The following is a 19595-nucleotide window of genomic DNA, read 5'->3' on the forward strand; positions in this document are numbered from 1 at the left end:
ACAGGAGCACAGCACACAGTATCACACATGATAGGATTAGATACAGGAGCACAGCACACAGTATCACACATGATAGGATGCAATACAGGGGCTCCGCAGACAGTATCATACATTATAGCAGGGTGTCCCCGGATTTTGCAAAACTACAACTCCCAGCATGCCGGGAGAGCCAACGGCTGTGCAGGCATGCTGGGAGTTGTAGTTTTGCAACAGATGGTTGGGAAACACTGCATTATAGGGTGAGGTACAGTAAACAGTATGACATATGATAGGCTTAGATACAGCAGCACAGCAGACAATATTACACCGTAAGATTAGATATAGCAACTTTATTAGGCTTAGATACATTCCAAGCCTAATAAAGTTGTCACAATGGGTTAACGCTCTGCGGCCCCGGCTGAAGCCCCCGTCACTTGTCTTTGGGAGTCGGGGGGGGGGGGGGGGGGGGGGGAGCTGCAGACATGTCAGCGGTCAGCGCAGGGAGCCGGGTACAGCATTAGTGATAATGGTATTGGCATCACAGTCAACTCGTACATTTATAGAGTGAAATGGCTTTCATTTTCTGTAAATGTGCTCAATCCCAGCTGGTGGGGCCCGAACCACCTGGAAACAATCAATGGCAGAACGAGAGCTGAACACCTAGCGCTCGCAATGAACCCGGCCCGCTCCGCGCCACTCAAATCAATAGCAAAAGAGCGCTTAGTGCCTGCAAAAAACCCACAATGTATTTGGCATTTCAGATTGGCCACTTTATACATTAAAAGCCGCTTACAATATGGAGGTTTTTGTTAAAGCCGGAGTGAACCGAGCTCCCTGGAACAACATGGAGCCATATTTCATACCACTGTCAATAATGGCGCGGCCAATAGACCGTAAACAAAGCAAATTTAGTGCAGTTAGGGTACCAACTGGGGGGATTTATGAAAACCTGAAAAAAGGACAAAGTTGCCCATAGCAACCAATCAGATGGCTTCTTTAATTTTGCAGAGGCCTTGTTAAAAGTGAAAGAATCGATCTGATTGGTTGCTATGGGCAACTGGGCAGCTTTTCCTCTGGACAGGTTTTGATACCCAGATCTCCCCCGGTACTACGTTAATCGTATTCGTTGAAAACGGGATGCCGACATGTACTGTTAACAGCAGCGGACCCCATTCACTTTTATGGCCGAAAGGAGTCACCTATTGACTCCTTTTCAGACGTATACGCTATATCAAAAGCGCAACAGCCCCCATAAAGAGTGTGCGTTTAAAATAGCGGATACGTCCCGAACAGACACACTGGGGGTGACTACGTTTGGCCATAGAAGTGAATGGGGTCTGCTGCAACTGTTAACGATATACGTTGGCATCCCATTTTCAGCATGATGACGACGGATACGATAAACGGGGGCAGAAATATAGTGTGCCCATAAAAAAAACGTAGCTAAACAGTAAGGCTATATTCACACGGCACACGTACCGCAGGTGCTAGGATCGCCTTGGATTCCGCAGAAAGAAATGACATGTCAGTTCTTTCTGCAAATGCTGCAATCAGAGTTTCCATGGCAGATGTTTCCGACACGGAAATTCCGCTGTGTGCATGGCAGCAGAATCCCATTAAAAACAATCCCATTGAAATTCCACAAAAGAATTTCCAAGCAGAATTTTTCCACCGGATTATGGGCAAATTTTTATATATATATATATATATATATATATATATTCCATGGGTTAGCAAGATTTAAAGGGCTACTCCTTGTCTGATCACGGGGGTCCAGCTGCTTGGACCCCCTGCGATCTGTGGGCTGGCATTCTGAATGTTCATATTCAGAATGCCGGCTTGGGGCTTCCGTGTTCGTGACGTCACCGCAGCCGTTACGCCTCCTGTTTACTTCTGCTCCTCAGCCTCCCATAGACATGAATGGCAGGGACGTGACCGCTGTGGTGACATCACGAACACGGAAGCCTTCAAGCTAGCGTTCTGAACAGAGGCCGGACCCCCCGTGATCAGACATCTTAGGGGATGAGATGTCTAAGGGCGGAGTACCCTTTTAACCACAATGGGAGTATTTATCAATTTACATTGTGAAAACTGATCTAGATATTTTTTTTAATTCTTTTTGGCATCTTTGCGCCAAAGTTATCACATCGTCCCGCAGCCTTTGATCGCTTTTAGCGCAAATGAAATGACTTCCACTCACAGCATTTTTTCTAACTGTGGTCCGGCTTTTGAAAGCCCTTTTGCATTCGAAATTTGCGCTTTTTTTGGAAAGGCGCAGATGTCGAATTGATTACCACTGCCCTTTCCACACTAACACATGAACTGAACTAGAAGACTTCCATTTCTGATCTGTTTGGCGCACCAAACAAAACGCAAAAAAAAAGTAACTGCGCCTAACAAATGCAACAAATGAATGCAAAAAAAAAAACGTCCAAACAGCTTGATAACGTCCCCCCTTACAATAACTCTGGCTGTCTGGGCATGCTGAGAGTTGTAGTTTTGCAACAGCTGGAGGCACCCTAGTTGGGAAACCCTGGAATAGCCTTAAAAATGTTTGTCCAGGAATAGAAAAACAGCTCATTTCCTCTTAAAATAGCGCCACTCCTGTCCTCAGGTTGTGTCTGGTATATACTTGGCTCCATTCACTTTAATAGAACTAAGCTGCAGTACCGCACACAACCTGAGGAGAGGGGTGGTGCTGTTTTTGGAAGAAATTAGCTGTGTTTTTCCTAATCCTGAATAAACCTGTGAACCTGAGACTGGTGACCTCTAAACATGGGCTTCTATTATAGATAATAGCCCCCCCAGTGGTCAGAAAGGATAGCACCCCTAGTGGTCAGAAAGGAGCCAAGCAGCAGTTTCAGCTAATCATTCTATGTTAAGTACATGGCGGTTCCACCCAGCGCATTTTGCTGTTCGCAGCGTTTGTCCTCCCTCCCCTCCTGTACTTTCCAGATATTTAACCGCCATAATATTCTCTTTTTTTGCATTTACTCCGAGATCTTCAAGTTCAATTAAATTAATTTGTCATAAAACAGAATCTGCCTTTCATGTGCATCACCTTTAATATGCGCCAGACGGGGGGACTTGAATGCGTCTAGACCAGGCAGATAAAAGCGCCTCGCTCCCGGTGACGGCCACAATCGGCTGATTGCTTCGGTAATTGCTCGGTTGAAACAAATAATTAGTAAATTAATTGAAAGTAATTTTGGCGGATCACAGGAGCGGCCGGCGGCGAGCATTACGTAAGAAGCTACCAGCCGGAATTACTGCCAGCATAGGATTTAGATGAGGCCGAGATGCCGATGTGTCATCGCTGGGGATTAGTAGAGGCGTCCGCCATGTTACATTCCATAGTGTTACAAATTATTTCATATTTAATTAAAGTATTTACTTAAATTTGTAAATATTATTTTAATTTGCAGCATTCCCTACTTGGGGCCTTCTTGATGTATTGTTCTAGATCAGTGTTTCCCAACCAGTGTGCCTCCAGCTGTTGCAAAACTACAAATCTCAGCATGCCCGGACAGCCGTTGGCTGTCCGGGCATGCTGGGAGTTGTAGTTTTGCAACAGCTGGATACTCGCTGGTTGGGAAACACTGATCTAGAGTAATACACCAAGAGGACCCCCCACCCACTTAGTTTAGACTATGTTCACACGGCAGAATCTCCGCAATTCTGAACAAATTCCATTCAGCAAAGCTTGCTGAGCGGAGTTGCGGAATTCTGACGGAATTTTGGTGGAATTCTGTGTTTAAAAAAAAAAAACTGAATTCTGCTGAATTCACTATTGACTTTAAACGGGTATTCCGGCTTTAGACATTTTATCCAAAGGATAGGGGATAACATGTCTGATCGCGGGGGCTCCGCCGCTGGGACCCCCCCGCGATCTCCCTGCAGCACCCGCATTATGTGCACAGCTGCGTCTCCAGGTTCGGAAACTGGATGTTTTTGGGACGTAACGCCAGGCTTCATGTCTATGGGAGCGGGCGTAACGGCTAGATAGTGGAATCCCAATAAACATAATGGGCTTTGAATTATGGCGGAATTTCCAGCAGAATTCCACACGGAACATAGCCTTAGAAAGAATACAGCTGAGGAAAAGGGAAAAAATGAACATATACGGCAACAGAAGGGAAAGGGGAGTTTAATTCATAAATAAATGCTATAAAAATTCATGACCTGTTGGATATTTATAGAATTATTGTATTGTAGATGTTGTAACGTTGGTTCCATCTTCAGAGGAAGACACGACACCAGATGTGAAGACGTCAGGAAGAGGGAAGGCAGATGAAACCAGAGGTGAAGGATCAAAAATAAGATCATTCTTTTATTTCTCCATCAACTCTTCTCCTCTCCTCATCCGCTTCCTGTCCTCCTCTCCTGCTGCCCCTAAAGGACTTTTTTTTTCCCATGCTCCTCTTCCTCACCTCTTGTTCATCCTCCTCTCCTCATGCACCTCCTCTGCTGTCGCTCTTCTACCTAACCTCTCCATCCACTACTTGTCTCTCCTCTTGGGCTGTACCTTCTCCTACTAATCTTTCCCCACTCCTCTTCTCCTCCTACTCATTTGCTCCTCCCCTTCTCTTTCTCATTCTTCTTTCTTGCTCTTCCACCTCTCCTATTGCTTTTCATCCTCCTTTCTTGATTTCCCTCTTATCCCCCTCTCCTTTTGACCCTCTTCCTCTCCTTTTTCCTCTTCTGTTTCTTGCTCCTCTCCTTCTTTTTTTTCCCTTCTCTCTTGCTCCTCCTTTTCTGCTCTGTCTTTTCTTCTCTTGCTCTACCTCCTCTTCTCTTGTTCTACCTCCTCTTCTCTTGCTCTACCTCCCCTTGTCTTGCTCTACCTCCTCTTCTCTTGTTCTACCTCCTCTTCTCTTGTTCTACCTCCCCTTGTCTTGCACTACCTCCTCGTCTTGCTCTACCTCTTCTTGTTTTGCTCTACTTCCTTTTCTCTTGCTTCTCATCCTCTTCTCTTGTTCTACCTCCTCTTGTCTTGCTCTACCTCCTCTTGTCTTGCTCTACCTCCTCTTCTCTTGTTCTACCTCCTCTTGTCTTGCTCTACCTCCTCTTGTCTTGCTCTACCTCCTCTTGTCTTGCTCTACCTCCTCTTGTCTTGCTCTACCTCCTCTTGTCTTGCTCTACCTCCTCTTGTCTTGCTCTACCTCCTCTTGTCTTGCTCTTCCTCTCCTCTTGCTCTGCCTCTTCTTCTCTTGCTTCTCCTCCTCTCCCCTTACACACCTTCCTCTCTTCTTTCTTCTCTTCCCCTCACTGTGCTCCTCCTCCGCTTATCTTGCTCTTCCTTCTCTCCTCTTCTTCTCCCGTTTTGGTGTACCTCCTTCTCCTCTTCCCCTTCTTTGCCATTTTCCTCTTACAGTTCATCCCCTTCTCCATCTCTCACCTCTTCGGACTCTTACTTCAGGACTTTGCTGTCTCTCATCCTCTATCTTAGGCCAATCATCTTTCTCCTAATCTATAGGCCTTCAGATACAACAAGTACCTTCCGCCATATAACAACCTTCAATCATTCCTCTGTGCAATAACCCTCTTCCTCAAGTCTCCACCTCTAGTATTTAGATTGCTAGCCTCTATGGTCCAGGCTCTCAGCTGCAGTATTATGCTACTTTTGTGTGGATAAAGGGGTACTCCAGTGGAAAACAAACATTTTAAATCAACTGGTGCCAGAAAGTTATACAGATTTGTAATTTATTTCTATATAAAAATCTTTTTATTTCTATATAAAAATCTTAACCCTTCCAGTACTTATCAGCTGCTGTATGCTCCAGAGGAAGTTGTGTAGTTCTCCCCAGTCTGACCACAGTGCTCTCTGCTGCCACCTCTGTCCATGTCAGGGACTGTTTGGAAGCAAATTCCTATAGCAAACCTCTCCTGCACTGGACAATTCCTGAGGTGGCAGCAGAGAGCACTGTGGTCAGACTGGAAAGAACTACACGACTTCCTCTGGAGCATACAGCAGCTGATAAGTACTGGAAGGATTAAGATTTTTATATAGAAGTAATTTACAAATCTGTATAACTTTCTTACACCAGTTGATTTGAAACCATTTGTTTCCCATGGAGTACCCCTTTAATGTTCTGCTTTAAGTTTATTCTTTGCACTTTAACTTTTTTTTTTATGTATTACTTTTTGCTGTTTTTGCCTTTTTTTCTCCAGGAACTTCCAATCCAGCTACAGACACGATGGATGCGAACCTGACAATCGCCACCAATGAAACCTCATCCACCGGTAAAGTCCCATCATTTCTAGAGCATTTCTGGAGGTTTATTGAAGAATCACAATCTTACAACTTTATATATCGCTTAATAGAAAACATCACAGCCATAGAGAATACAGGAAGATACACGACAGGTGGAGCAGATAGAAGTGCAACCGCAGGTAATGTCCATGTGTACAGGATGACAACACACACATTGTAGATTCAAAATAAACAGATTTAACCCCTTAACGACAATGGACGTACATTTACGTCCATTGCCGACTCCCGCTGTATGAGGCGAGCTAAGGAGCTGAGCGAGCGTCATACCAGGTGGGTCTCGGTTGCTATCACATCTATTATACTGCTAATTCAGAGAGTACATAAACCATATCTATGACCAATCAGATCACTAGAACAGTCACAGCAGCACAGAGTGCTTCAGCATTGCCACATTACAGGGGTACTCCGGTGGATAACAATTTTATTTTTTTTAAATCAACTGGTGCCAGAAAGTGAAACAGATTTGTAAATTACTTCTATTAAAAAATCTTAATCCTTCCAGTACTTATCAGCTGCTGTATGCTCCAGAAGAAATTATTTTCTTTCTGACCACAGTGCTCTCTGCTGACACCTCTGTCTATGTCAGGAACTGTCCTTAGCAGGAGAGGTTTGCTATGAGAATTTGCTCCTACTCTGGACAGTTCCTGACATGGACAGAGGTGTCAGCAGAGAGCACTGTGGTCAGACTGAAAAGAACAACTCAACTTCCTCTGGAGCATACAGCAGCTGATAAGTACTGGAAGAATTCAGATTTTTTAATAGAAGTAATTTACAAATCTGTTTAAAGGGGTACTCTGCCCCTAGACATCTTATATATATAAGATGTCTGATCGCTGGGGTCCCGCTGCTGGGGACCCCCATGATCTTGGCTGCAGCACCCCGCTGTCATCACTGCACAAAGCAAACTCGCGATACAGGGGCCGGAGCATAGTGATGTAACGGCTCCGCCCCCTCGTGACGTCATGATCCGCCCTCTTAATGCAAGTCTATGGGAGGGGGCGTGACAGTTGGTATGTTTTGTATGTCAGTTCTTGCTTTACTGATGGTTGAATCTTTTACAGATGTTGTGACATTTACTTCATTCTTGGAGGACTCCACGTTGGTTACTGAAGTCACCACAAATACCAGTACCACCACAGACTATGGTAAGTGACCACAATCTTAAGGAACAGAAGCGCAGCTGTTACTCAAATCTGCTCCTTGGAAAGCTGTGTGACAACCAGTGTGATGATCATCATCATCAACATCATTCATTAGTGATAAAGAAGGCTTCTGCCCTTGTCTTTCAGACGTACAGTCCTCCAAGAGGCAATCCCACCGCACTCTCATCCTGGTCCTGGTGTCTCTCATGCTTTGTGTCTTGATGGTCATCGTGCATCTGTTCCTGTTAAAGCTGAGAAAAGCTCATTACTCCTGGAAGAAAGGTCAGAGACGTCTTCAATCTCATAAAACTACAACTCCCAGCATGCCCTGACAGCCTTTGGTACATCATATTCCCCAACCTGTGAGCTGTTGCAAAACTACAACACCCAGCATGCCCTGAAAGCTGAAGACTGTCAGGGCATGCTGGGTGTAGGGTTGCCACCTGGCCGGTATTTTACCGGCACAGCCGGTGTTTTGGCCACCCTGCCAGTATTTTTATATAAAAAATACCGGCCCCCCACTCCCGGAATGTAGCACCATATACTATACCAGTGTTTCCCAACCAGAACACCTCCAGCTGTTGCAAAACTACAACTCCCAGTATGCCCGGACATGCTGGGAGCTGTAGTTTTGCAACAGCTGGAGGCACTCCTGGTTAGGAAACACTGACCTATACTGTATACTACTACATAGTCCAGCATGCTGGGAGTTGTAGTTTTTGTTTGGGGCACCTGCTGAGCCACAGGCTGTATCAGGGCATGCTGGGAGTTGTAGTTAGTAACTAACACCTGAATTTATTAAAGGGGAGTTGTAGTTTTGCATCAGCTGGAGGAACCCTGGTTGGGAAACACTGGCCTAAGAGGTGTATTTTTTAACCTTCGTGTGCCATTTCTAGAATTCTACACAACCTATGAGCTGGTGTAGATTTCTGGCACAAGTGTATCAACCAGGGTGCCTCCACTTGTTGCCAAACTACAACTCCCAGCATGCCCAGACAGTGTATGTGTATATATATATATATATATATATATATATATTATTTTTTTTATTTTTTTCATGCGCCACAACAAAGTGCAGCATTAATAAACAACGTAGGGAAACATGACACATGTTAAAAGAAACAAAACAAAAACACACACAAAATCAAAACCCGACCCTGTTAGTAAATGAGGGTCAATGTGAAGCAGAAACGTTACGGTTTTCGTTGTAACTTTCTTATATATTGTGGTAAAACTGCATCATTCTGGCTGTGATTTCGCTCCGCAAGATTTTTGTGAAGCAACTGCAGGCCCTAATAATATTTAATAAAAAATAAATAAAAAAAAGAAGAATTCATAAATATCATTATTAGGGAAAATTATTACTAATAGTAAAACTGAGTAATATTACTAGTATTGGTAATATTTTTATTTGTTACATTATTATTATTATTATGAATAAAACTAATAATTATAAGAAATATAATTTTCTTTGTTCATTATTATTTTTATTATTATAATTAATAATAATTATTATTATCAATAATATTATATTTCTGTTATTTTATTATTTATATTAATAATAATAACAATAATAATATTATTATTATTGGTATATTATTAATATAAATAAAAACTGAAATATAAAAATATTTGTTATTATTATTAATAAAATAACAAAGATAATATTTATTATTTTAAATAATAAAACAGAAATATAATATATATTGTTATTATTATTAATAATAATGATGATGATGATGATGAAATAACAAAGATAATAATTGATTATCTTTGTGTTATTTCATCATCATCATTATTATTCATAATAATAATAACAATATATATTATTATATTTCTGTTATTTTATTTAAAATAATAATAAATATTGTTATCTTTGTTATTTTATTAATAATAACAAATATTTTTATATTTCTGTTATTTTATTATTAATAATAACAATAATAATAATATTTAATATTATTATTATTGTTATAATATTAATATAAATAATAAAATAACAGAAATATAAAAATATTTATTATTAAGAAAATAACAAAGATAATAATATTTATTATTTTAAATAATAAAATAACAGAATATATATTGTTATTATTATTATTCATAATAATAATGATGATAATGAAATAACAAAGATAATCATTTATTATCTTTGTGTTGTTTCATCATCATCATCATTATTATAAATAATAATAATTACAACAATATATATTATTATATTTCTGTTATTTTATTTAAAATAATAATAAATATTGTTATCTTTGTTCTTTTATTATTTATAATAATAATAATAAATATTATTATAGTTGGGTTATTTTACTATTCTTTATGTATTTGTTATTTTGTTGTTGTTGTACTATTTATTTTTTCGTTTACATACCTACCATCCTCTCCATTAATCGCAGATACATCGGCCGCACTAATCCCCATTGTTTTCTCAGGCCACTTTTCTCCACTTAACAATTTATTTTTTTTAACTAATTTCCAAGGACGTATTTTCTGTCTAGTTACCGTCTCTTTAAGAATAGCTAATAAAGCCCCACAGAATGGAGGGGGGTGGATTATCCTCTAATGGGATTCTAATGAATTAATGGATGGGGCCTGGTTATATTTCCACCTTCTGAAAGACAAAACTTTTGATTTAATTCACAGACCCGATGCAGTCAGCAAATGAATGAGACGCGGAGATGGGGGTTGTATGGCCGGCTGTGTCTGTGTCGCCCGCTCTGCGCACACCTGCTGCTCGCCATTCTACAGGCTGTGGCACACAATAGGCCAGAGTTTCCCAACCAAGGTGCCTCCAGCTGTTGCAAAACTACAACTCCCATAGGCCATAGTACAGTGTTTCCAAACCAAGATGCCTCCAGCTGTTGCAAAACTACAACTCCCAGCATGCCCGGACAGCCAAAGGCTGTCCGGGCATGCTGGGAGTAGTAGTTTTGCAACAGCTGGAGGCACCCTGGTCGGGAAACACTGCAATAGGCTGATGCAGACAGAAATTATCCTCCAGTTTTGTGGCCGCCAGGTCATGTGGCCTTTGCCTTTCAGGGCCTGTGAGGAGCTGGAACGGAACGTGAGGATGAAGGTTCCTAAACTTTTCTCTGATTCTATTTTATTTTGTCTGTTGTTCAGAAAACGAAACATCGGATCAGACGCTAGAGAGCACGAAGTCCAGATCTAACAACGAGGAGACGTCCAGTCAGAACAAGAACACCGGCGCCGCCAACGCCGCGCCAGGTCAGGAGCGAGTTATGGCTACTCTGACACCATATTAGGGGAGATTTATTAAAACTTGTAGAGGAAAAGATGACTAGCTGCCCATAGCAACCAATCAGATCCCTTCTTTCATTTTTGAGAGGCCCTTATAAAAATGAAAGCAGCGATCTGATTGGTTGCTATGGGCAACTGGTCAAGTTTCCCTCTGTACAGGTTTTGATAAATCTCCCCCATTGTCTTTATTTACATAGCACTAGTAAAGCTGATTTGGTTTAGGCTGCGGTCACGTTTTGGTCAAGTTTCTGCTCTGCTTCGGTTTCTGATCGCAGGGGTCCCGCTGCTGGGGACCCCCCAAGATCTCTCCTGCAGCCCCCGAATCAGCTAAGTTTGCTCCATGGCTGATGACAGGGGCCGGCGGTTCGTGACGTCATGGCTCCGTCCCTCGTGATGTCGTGCCCCGCCCCCTTAATTCATGTCTATGGGAGGTGGCGTGGCAAGTCACTCGCCCTCCCATAGGCTTGCATTAAGGGGGCGTGTGGCGTGACGCCATGAGGGGCGGAGCTATGCCGTCACGAACCTCCTGTCCCTGTATCGTGAGTCATCAGCCACGGAGCAAACATAGAGTTGATGACTCGGGGGGCTGCAGGAGAGATCTCGTGGGGGTCCCTAGCAGCAGGACTCCTGCGATCAGACATCTTATTCCCTTATTCCTTGGATAGGGAATAAGATGTCTAGGGGCGGAGTACCCCGTTAAAGGAGTACTGTAGTGGAAAAAAACGTATCCCCAATCCGAAGGATAGGGGATAAGTTATAGATCGCGGGGACCGACCACTGGGACCTCCCTGTGATCTCCTGTACGGGGCCCCAGCAGTCCGCGATAAGGGGGCGTGCTTGTCCCCAGCATGACACGGTGTCCGACACGCTCCCCCCCCCCCCCCCCCCCAATGTATCCCATAGAGATACATGGAGGGGGCATGTCCCCTTCGGATAGGGGATAAGTTATTTTCCACTACAGTACTCCTTTTAAAGAGGTACTATGGAAGGGGAAAAGTTTTAAAATCGACTGGTGCCAGAAAGTTATACAGATTTGTAAATTATTTCTATATAAAAATTTTCCAGTATTTATCAGCTGCTGGATGCTCCAGAGGAAGTTGTGTAGTTCTTTCCAGTTTGACCACAGTGCTCTCTGCTGCCACCTCAATCCGTGTCAGGAAATGTTCACAGCAGGAGCAAATCCCCATAGCAAACCTCTCCTGCTCTGGACAGTTCCTGACATGGACAGAGGTGTCAGCAGAGATTTCAGCTTCCTGACTGTCAATTTTTTTTCAGCGGAATCCTCTTGGAAACGCATCTTCATCTAGGGAGACTGCGCATTTCCAAGCGGTCCTAGTGTGTTCTGCCGCCGCCCGCTGTGTGGACATAGCCTAATCAGTGTGCAGAACTACAACTCTCAGCATGCCTGAACTTGGCTGTATGGGCACGCTAGGAGTTGTAGTTCTGCAACTGCAGGAGGCACACTGGTTGGGTAACGCTGCCTTAAAGGGGTTCTCCGCCAGAAAAACATCTTATCCCCTATTCAAAGTATAGGGGATAAGATGTCTAATTGCGGGGGTCCAGCGATCTGCGCTGTTGCACCCTAGTCATCCGCTGCACGGAACGAACTCCATTCTGTGCTGGATGACTGGCCACTACAGCCGCCATTCATGTCTATGGGAGGAGGCATGAAGGCTACGTACTAGCCGTCACACCCCCATCCATAGACTTGAATGGAGGGGGCGTGGCGTGACTAACACGGAAGCTCCAAGCCTCCGTGTTCCAGACGCTGCTGCTGCCGCCGGCCCGGAGATCGCGGGGATCCCCAGCAGTTTTCTGACGGAGTACCCCTTTAAGGCCTAGTTCCCTTAGTGTGTTGTAGAGAAGTGCATTTTGGCACATATTACGGCGGAATATCCAGGCGGTCAATCCGCGCTCGGCAGCTGGCGACTTAACCAGTCCGCGCTAGGACCGCTCCATGCATTTCCGAGCAGAATTTGAATATCTTCTGACAAATTTTTTTCCACCGTAAAAATGATTGCCATGTGCGCGGTGCAGCGGTATCCTGTTGAAAACAATGGGAGGCTGCTGCACTGCAATTTCTGCGCTGGATTCCGCCATGTGAATGCACCCTGAGAGCGTTTCCGTTCACTGACCAGAAGCAGAGATCTTGCAAACTGTGAGAGAATCCTAAAATAAAATTCCGTAAGAACGTTGGAGCTTTTTTTTTTTCCCTGTAGCTCGGGCGGCCTCCTCCTGTTATATTTACTAATAAACAACGTCTCTCGAGTTTCACAGATTAAATACTTAGTGTAATAACCGGTAATTAAGACGGAACGGGGCTCGGCGGGGCGGCCATTGTGTCTGCGGCGCCAGCTCTGAGGTTACCGCTATCTGATGTCTCTCTATCTCCCTCCGCAGTGAATGCCGACCACAAGGTCCCCACCATCCAGTACAACACCCAGGTGTCCATGTGAGGGTCCGGGACCCTTCCACGAGGAGAGAATGTCCTGATAATAAAGTATTTATACACAAAGTCATGGTGGGATTCCTTGTCATCAGCTGCTTCTGTTCTTCACTGTTTCACATGTAACTGCAAAACTACAACTCCCAGCATGCCCGGACAGCCATTGGCTGTCCGGGCATGCTGGGAATTGTAGTTTTGCAACAGCTGGAAGTGTCTACAATGGGCCAGATACAGGACTCCTTCAGAGATCACGAGTAGAGATGAGCAAACTTACAGTAAATTTGATTCGTCACGAACTTCTCGGCTCGGCGGTTGATGACTTATCCTGCATAAATTAGTTCAGCTTTCCAGTGCTCCCGTGGGCTGGAAAAGGTGGATACAGTCCTAAGAGACTCTTTCCTAGGACTGTATCCACCTTTTCCAGCCCACCGGAGCACCGGAAAGCTGAACTAATTTATGCAGGAAAAGTCATCAACTGCCGAGCCGAGAAGTTCGTGACGAATCGAATTTACTGTAAGTTCGCTCATCTCTAATCACGAGTAGTCCAGGCCTTACTGGAGACCTACATGATATTAGGGGAGGTGGTTATATCCGTATCCGTATATACCGTATTTTTCGCCCTATAGGATGCACCGGCGTATAAGACGCACCCAATTTATAGGTGCAAAATCTAAAAAAAATAAAGATTTTGAACCCAATAGTGGTCTTCAACCTGCGGACCTCCAGATGTTGCAAAACTACAACTCCCAGCATGCCCGGACAGCCGTTGGCGATTTCGTGCCACTCCCGGCACTTCTTCAGGTCACGCCTGACCTGAAGAAGTGTCGGAGTGGCACGAAATAGCGATAGTCTCCTGACGCCCCGCTATGCTTTGGTTTTATCTGCACCGTCGAAATAAAGAAGCCTGTTACCTGATCACCTAAATGTCAGTGCCCCCGCATCTTCTTTGCTTTGATTTCATGCATAAAGATTACTATAATGTAGGTTTTTATTTTTTTATACAACAAAGAGCTCACTCTCTCCATGGTCAGACTGGGTTATAATTTAGGGATCCGGTTATATTTAACACCCTCAAGTTACAATATTAAATCGGTTCCAGGAAGAGCATTATATGTTGAGACCATAATGCTATGGGAACCTGGTAATTGGTTCTGAAGACCCCAAAACGTCATCCAAAAATAGGAAAAAGTGAGGATCAAAGAAAAGTAAGTAGATAACTAATAGAGATAAAGCAAATCCTGACATATAAAAGTAATAAAGATCTGCTGGGAGCTGTAAATAACTGTCTATGTAGAGATGAGCGAACTTACAGTAAATTCGATTCGTCACGAACTTCTCGGCTCGGCAGTTGGAATTTTCCTGCATAAATTAGTTCAGCTTTCAGGTGCTCCGGTGGGCTGGAAAAGGTGGATACAGTCCTAGGAAAGAGTCTCCTAGGACTGTATCCACCTTTTCCAGCCCACCGGAGCACCTGAAAGCTGAACTCATTTATGCAGGAAAAGTCAGCAACCGCCGAGCCGAGAAGTTCGTGACGAATCGAATTTACTGTAAGTTCGCTCATCTCTAGACAGGAGCTTCTTTAGGGTCCTGTACAGTACACGGTGTCCTAAAAAAGTAACATGGAGCCGCCCTCACCTGGAGAAGCTATGCCTGGCACAGTTAAAGGGGTACTCCCCTGCTCTGCGTTTGGAAAAAAAATGTTCAGAACGCTTAGAGCCGGCGTCGGGAGCTGGTGACGTCATAGCTCCACCCCTCATGACGTCACGCACCGCCCCCTCAATGCAAGTCTATGGGAGGGGGCGTGACGCGTAGAGCCGGCGTCGGGAGCTGGTGACGTCATAGCTCCACCCCTCATGACGTCACGCACAGCCCCCTCAATGCAAGTCTATGGGAGGGGGCGTGACGCTTAGAGCCGGCGTCGGGAGCTGGTGATGTCATAGCCCCACCCCTCATGACATCATGCACCGCCCCCTCAATGCAAGTCTATGGGAGGGGGCGTGACGCTGTCACGCCCCCTCCCATAGACTTGCATTGAGGGGGTGTGACATCATGAGGGGGCGGGGCTATGACGTCACGAGCTCCCGGCTCTAAGCATTCGGAGTAGTATAGACTGCATTGAACTACTTCTCCCCTTCCCAAAAGACCCCCTATGCCCCCTTACTTTTACCAATCATGACAGACACATTTGTACTTCTTAAATGGGCTGAGTGGTGGTCACAGCTCTATTTGATTAAATATAACACTATAATGTGCAAATATAAATCAGCGGAAGAGGTGTGCCGGCCGCCGGGTCCCCGATGGGCATGTCAGCCAACGGCACCTCCACCCTTCAGGTTGTAGCTTCTCCATGCCAGCTGTGACTTGAAATCTAGAAGAAAACACCAAGAAACATACCAAAAGAAAAACGCCCGAGGAAGGCCAACGACCAATACAGGAAACTAAGTAAAAATATGAGTGTTGGTTTTTTTATTTTTATTTTTTGAACAGGGATAATAAAAACCCAATGCGCCAAACAACCAGACACGCGGGAGCAAAAACATCAATACAGAGGAAAAAAGGGGCAGGAACCAAGCTCTGTGCTGGTAAGAGGAGGGACAGGAAGCAGGCTGTCCCTGATATAGCTTATGGGTGTAACTATACCTCCCCCACCGGCTTGTGGGAGGGCATAGAGGGGGCGCTACCAGACACCAGTCAGTGCATACACTTCAGTAATAAAGATAAAGAGTACAGAACATGTAATACCTCCATGTACTGTAGGGGGTGCTACCAGACACCAGTCAGTGCATGCACTTCAGTAATACAGGTAAAGAGTACAGAACATGTAATACCTCCCTGTACTGTAGGGGGCGCTACCAGACACCAGTCAGTGCATGCACTTCAGTAATACAGGTAAAGAGTAGAACAGAACACGTAATACCTCCCTGTACTGTAGGGGGCGCTACCAGACACCAGTTAGTGCATGCACTTCTGTAACACAGGTAAAGAGTAGTACAGAACATGTAATACCTTTCTGTACTGTAGGGGGCGCTACCAGACACCAGTCAGTGCATGCACTTCAGTATTACAGGTAAAGAGTAGTACAGAACATGTAATATCTCCCTGTACTGTAGGGGGCGCTACCAGACACCAGTCAGTGCATGCACTTCAGTAATACAGGTAAAGAGTACTGAACATGTAATACCTCCCTGTACTGTAGAGGGCGCTACCAGACACCAGTCAGTGCATACACTTCAGTAATACAGGTAAAGAGTAGTACAGAACATGTAATACCTCCCTGTACTGTAGGGGGCGCTACCAGACACCAGTCAGTGCATGCACTTCAGTAATACAGGTAAAGAGTAGTACAGAACATGCAATACCTCTCTGTACTGTAGTGGGCGCTACCAGACACCAGTCAGTGCATACACTTCAGTAACACAGGTAAAGAGTAGTACAGAACATGTAATACCTCCCTGTACTGTAGGGGGCGCTACCAGACACCAGTCAGTGCATGCACTTCAGTAATACAGGGGTTTTACCAGTGAATGTCCATTCAGATTGGTCAGATCTTCCAGGTATTGTCAGGTTTCACAGATCTGGACTGTCTGTACATTGTATGGGGAGTTTGGTTTCAAGTTACAATGGTCCAGAAAAGACCATTGTATGTTGAAACTATTGTAAGTTGAGGGATCACTGTATACACATATATAAGCCATACATACATACACTGTATACACATAAGTCATACATACACTGTATACACACATATAAGCCGTACATACACTGTATACACATAAGCCATACATACACTGTATACACATATACATACACTGTATACACATATACATACACTGTATACACACATATAAGCCATACATATACTGTATACGCATATACATACACTGTATACACACATATAAGCCATACATACACTGTATACACATATACATACACTGTATACACATATACATACACTGTATACACACATATAAGCCATACATACACTGTATACACATATACATACACTGTATACACACATATAAGCCATACATACACTGTATACACATATACATACACTGTATACACATATACATACACTGTATACACACATATAAGCCATACATACACTGTATACACATAATCCATACATACACTGTATACACATAATCCATACATACACTGTATACACATAATCCATACATACACTGTATACATACATATAAGCCATACATATACTGTATACGCATATACATACACTGTATACACACATATAAGCCATACATACACTGTATACACATATACATACACTGTATACACATATACATACACTGTATACACATATACATACACTGTATACACACATATAAGCCATACATACACTGTATACACACATATAAGCCATACATACACTGTATACACATAATCCATACATACACTGTATACACACATATAAGCCATACATACACTGTATACACATATACATACACTGTATACACATATACATACACTGTATACACACATAAGCCACACATACACTGTATACACACATATAAGCCATACATACACTGTATACACACATATAAGCCATACATATACTGTATACACATATACAAACACTGTATACACACATATAAGCCATACATACACTGTATACACATATACATACACTGTATACACATATACATACACTGTATACACATATACATACACTGTATACACACATATAAGCCATACATACACTGTATACACATATACATACACTGTATACACACATATAAGCCATACATACACTGTATACACATATACATACACTGTATACACATATACATACACTGTATACACACATATAAGCCATACATACACTGTATACACATAATCCATACATACACTGTATACACATAATCCATACATACACTGTATACACATAATCCATACATACACTGTATACATACATATAAGCCATACATATACTGTATACGCATATACATACACTGTATACACACATATAAGCCATACATACACTGTATACACATATACATACACTGTATACACATATACATACACTGTATACACATATACATACACTGTATACACACATATAAGCCATACATACACTGTATACACACATATAAGCCATACATACACTGTATACACATAATCCATACATACACTGTATACACACATATAAGCCATACATACACTGTATACACATATACATACACTGTATACACATATACATACACTGTATACACACATAAGCCACACATACACTGTATACACACATATAAGCCATACATACACTGTATACACACATATAAGCCATACATATACTGTATACACATATACAAACACTGTATACACACATATAAGCCATACATACACTGTATACACATATACATACACTGTATACACATATACATACACTGTATACACATATACATACACTGTATACACACATATAAGCCATACATACACTGTATACACATATACATACACTGTATACACATATACATACACTGTATACACACATATAAGCCGTACATACACTGTATACACATAATCCATACATACACTGTATACACACATATAAGCCATACATACACTGTATACACATATACATACACTGTATACACATATACATACACTGTATACACACATATAAGCCATACATACACTGTATACACATAATCCATACATACACTGTATACACACATATAAGCCATACATACACTGTATACACATATACATACACTGTATACACACATAAGCCACACATACACTGTATACACACATATAAGCCATACATACACTGTATACACACATATAAGCCATACATATACTGTATACACATATACAAACACTGTATACACACATATACATACACTGTATACACACATATAAGCCATACATACACTGTATACACATAATCCATATATACACTGTATACACACATATAAGCCATACATACACTGTATACACACATATAAGCCATACATACACTGTATACACATATACATACACTGTATACACACATATAAGCCATACATACACTGTATACACATATACATACACTGTATACACACATATAAGCCATACATACACTGTATACATATACATGTTATTACCAATAAATGCAGACATGCAGGGACTCCCAAAGTGCTGACTTTTTCTTATAACTTTATGCGTGTGGACTATATGGACAAAACAACCATATACAATGTATAAACATATATCCCCCATACACTCTCACACATCACGTGACTCCCCCAGTAACTCAGGTCTCCAGGTGTCTATGATTTGGCTCCTCCCCCCTAATTAACCCTACAGAAGATTAGTGACCTGTGGAGCCCCCAATTACCCCGTGACAGGTGCTGACGTCACTGGTCCGGGTCACATGACTCGGCTCCTCCTGTAGTTGCTCTCTATCAGTGTTATACGTATGATGATAGATCAGCCTGCAGGGGGCAGCACACTCCGGCCCCTCCTCTCTGCACTCGCCGCTTTT

The 19595-nt window shown here is 42.8% G+C and overlaps 1 protein-coding gene and 1 long non-coding RNA gene across 6 annotated transcripts in view; one reads left to right on the forward strand and one right to left on the reverse strand.

Moving 5' to 3' along the window:
• The window catches only part of CRTAM (cytotoxic and regulatory T cell molecule), a 54366-nt gene that overhangs the window by 29680 nt on the left and 5091 nt on the right, over positions 1-19595 (forward strand). The window contains exons 5-12 of one of the 3 annotated variants that reach the window (XM_056544066.1): positions 4195-4281; positions 6151-6222; positions 6304-6372; positions 7315-7398; positions 7543-7677; positions 10048-10189; positions 10528-10632; positions 13066-13089. In XM_056544066.1, coding sequence (XP_056400041.1) covers positions 4195-4281; positions 6151-6222; positions 6304-6372; positions 7315-7398; positions 7543-7677; positions 10048-10073 — 473 coding nt within the window. In that variant the 3' untranslated portion in view covers positions 10074-10189; positions 10528-10632; positions 13066-13089. Of the gene's footprint in view, positions 1-4194; positions 4282-6150; positions 6223-6303; positions 6373-7314; positions 7399-7542; positions 7678-10047; positions 10190-10527; positions 10633-13065; positions 13187-19595 lie in introns of those variants that run through there. The other 2 variants (XM_056544065.1, XM_056544064.1) reach the window with 2 other exon arrangements.
• On the reverse strand, positions 7531-19587 carry LOC130294372 (uncharacterized). 3 transcript variants are annotated; one of them, XR_008848473.1, is made up of 3 exons: positions 19449-19587; positions 8552-8687; positions 7531-7666 (listed from the first exon to the last, which is right to left on the reverse strand). It is a non-coding gene; the product is annotated as an uncharacterized LOC130294372 (long non-coding RNA). The 3 variants fall into 3 exon arrangements; XR_008848472.1 differs by having other exon boundaries at positions 7565-7666; positions 8593-8687; XR_008848474.1 differs by lacking the exon at positions 19449-19587 and adding an exon at positions 9776-10038 and having other exon boundaries at positions 7565-7666; positions 8593-8687.

The sequence above is a fragment of the Hyla sarda genome, chromosome 10 (genome assembly GCF_029499605.1).
Source record: "Hyla sarda isolate aHylSar1 chromosome 10, aHylSar1.hap1, whole genome shotgun sequence".
Taxonomy (NCBI): Eukaryota; Metazoa; Chordata; class Amphibia; order Anura; family Hylidae; genus Hyla; species Hyla sarda.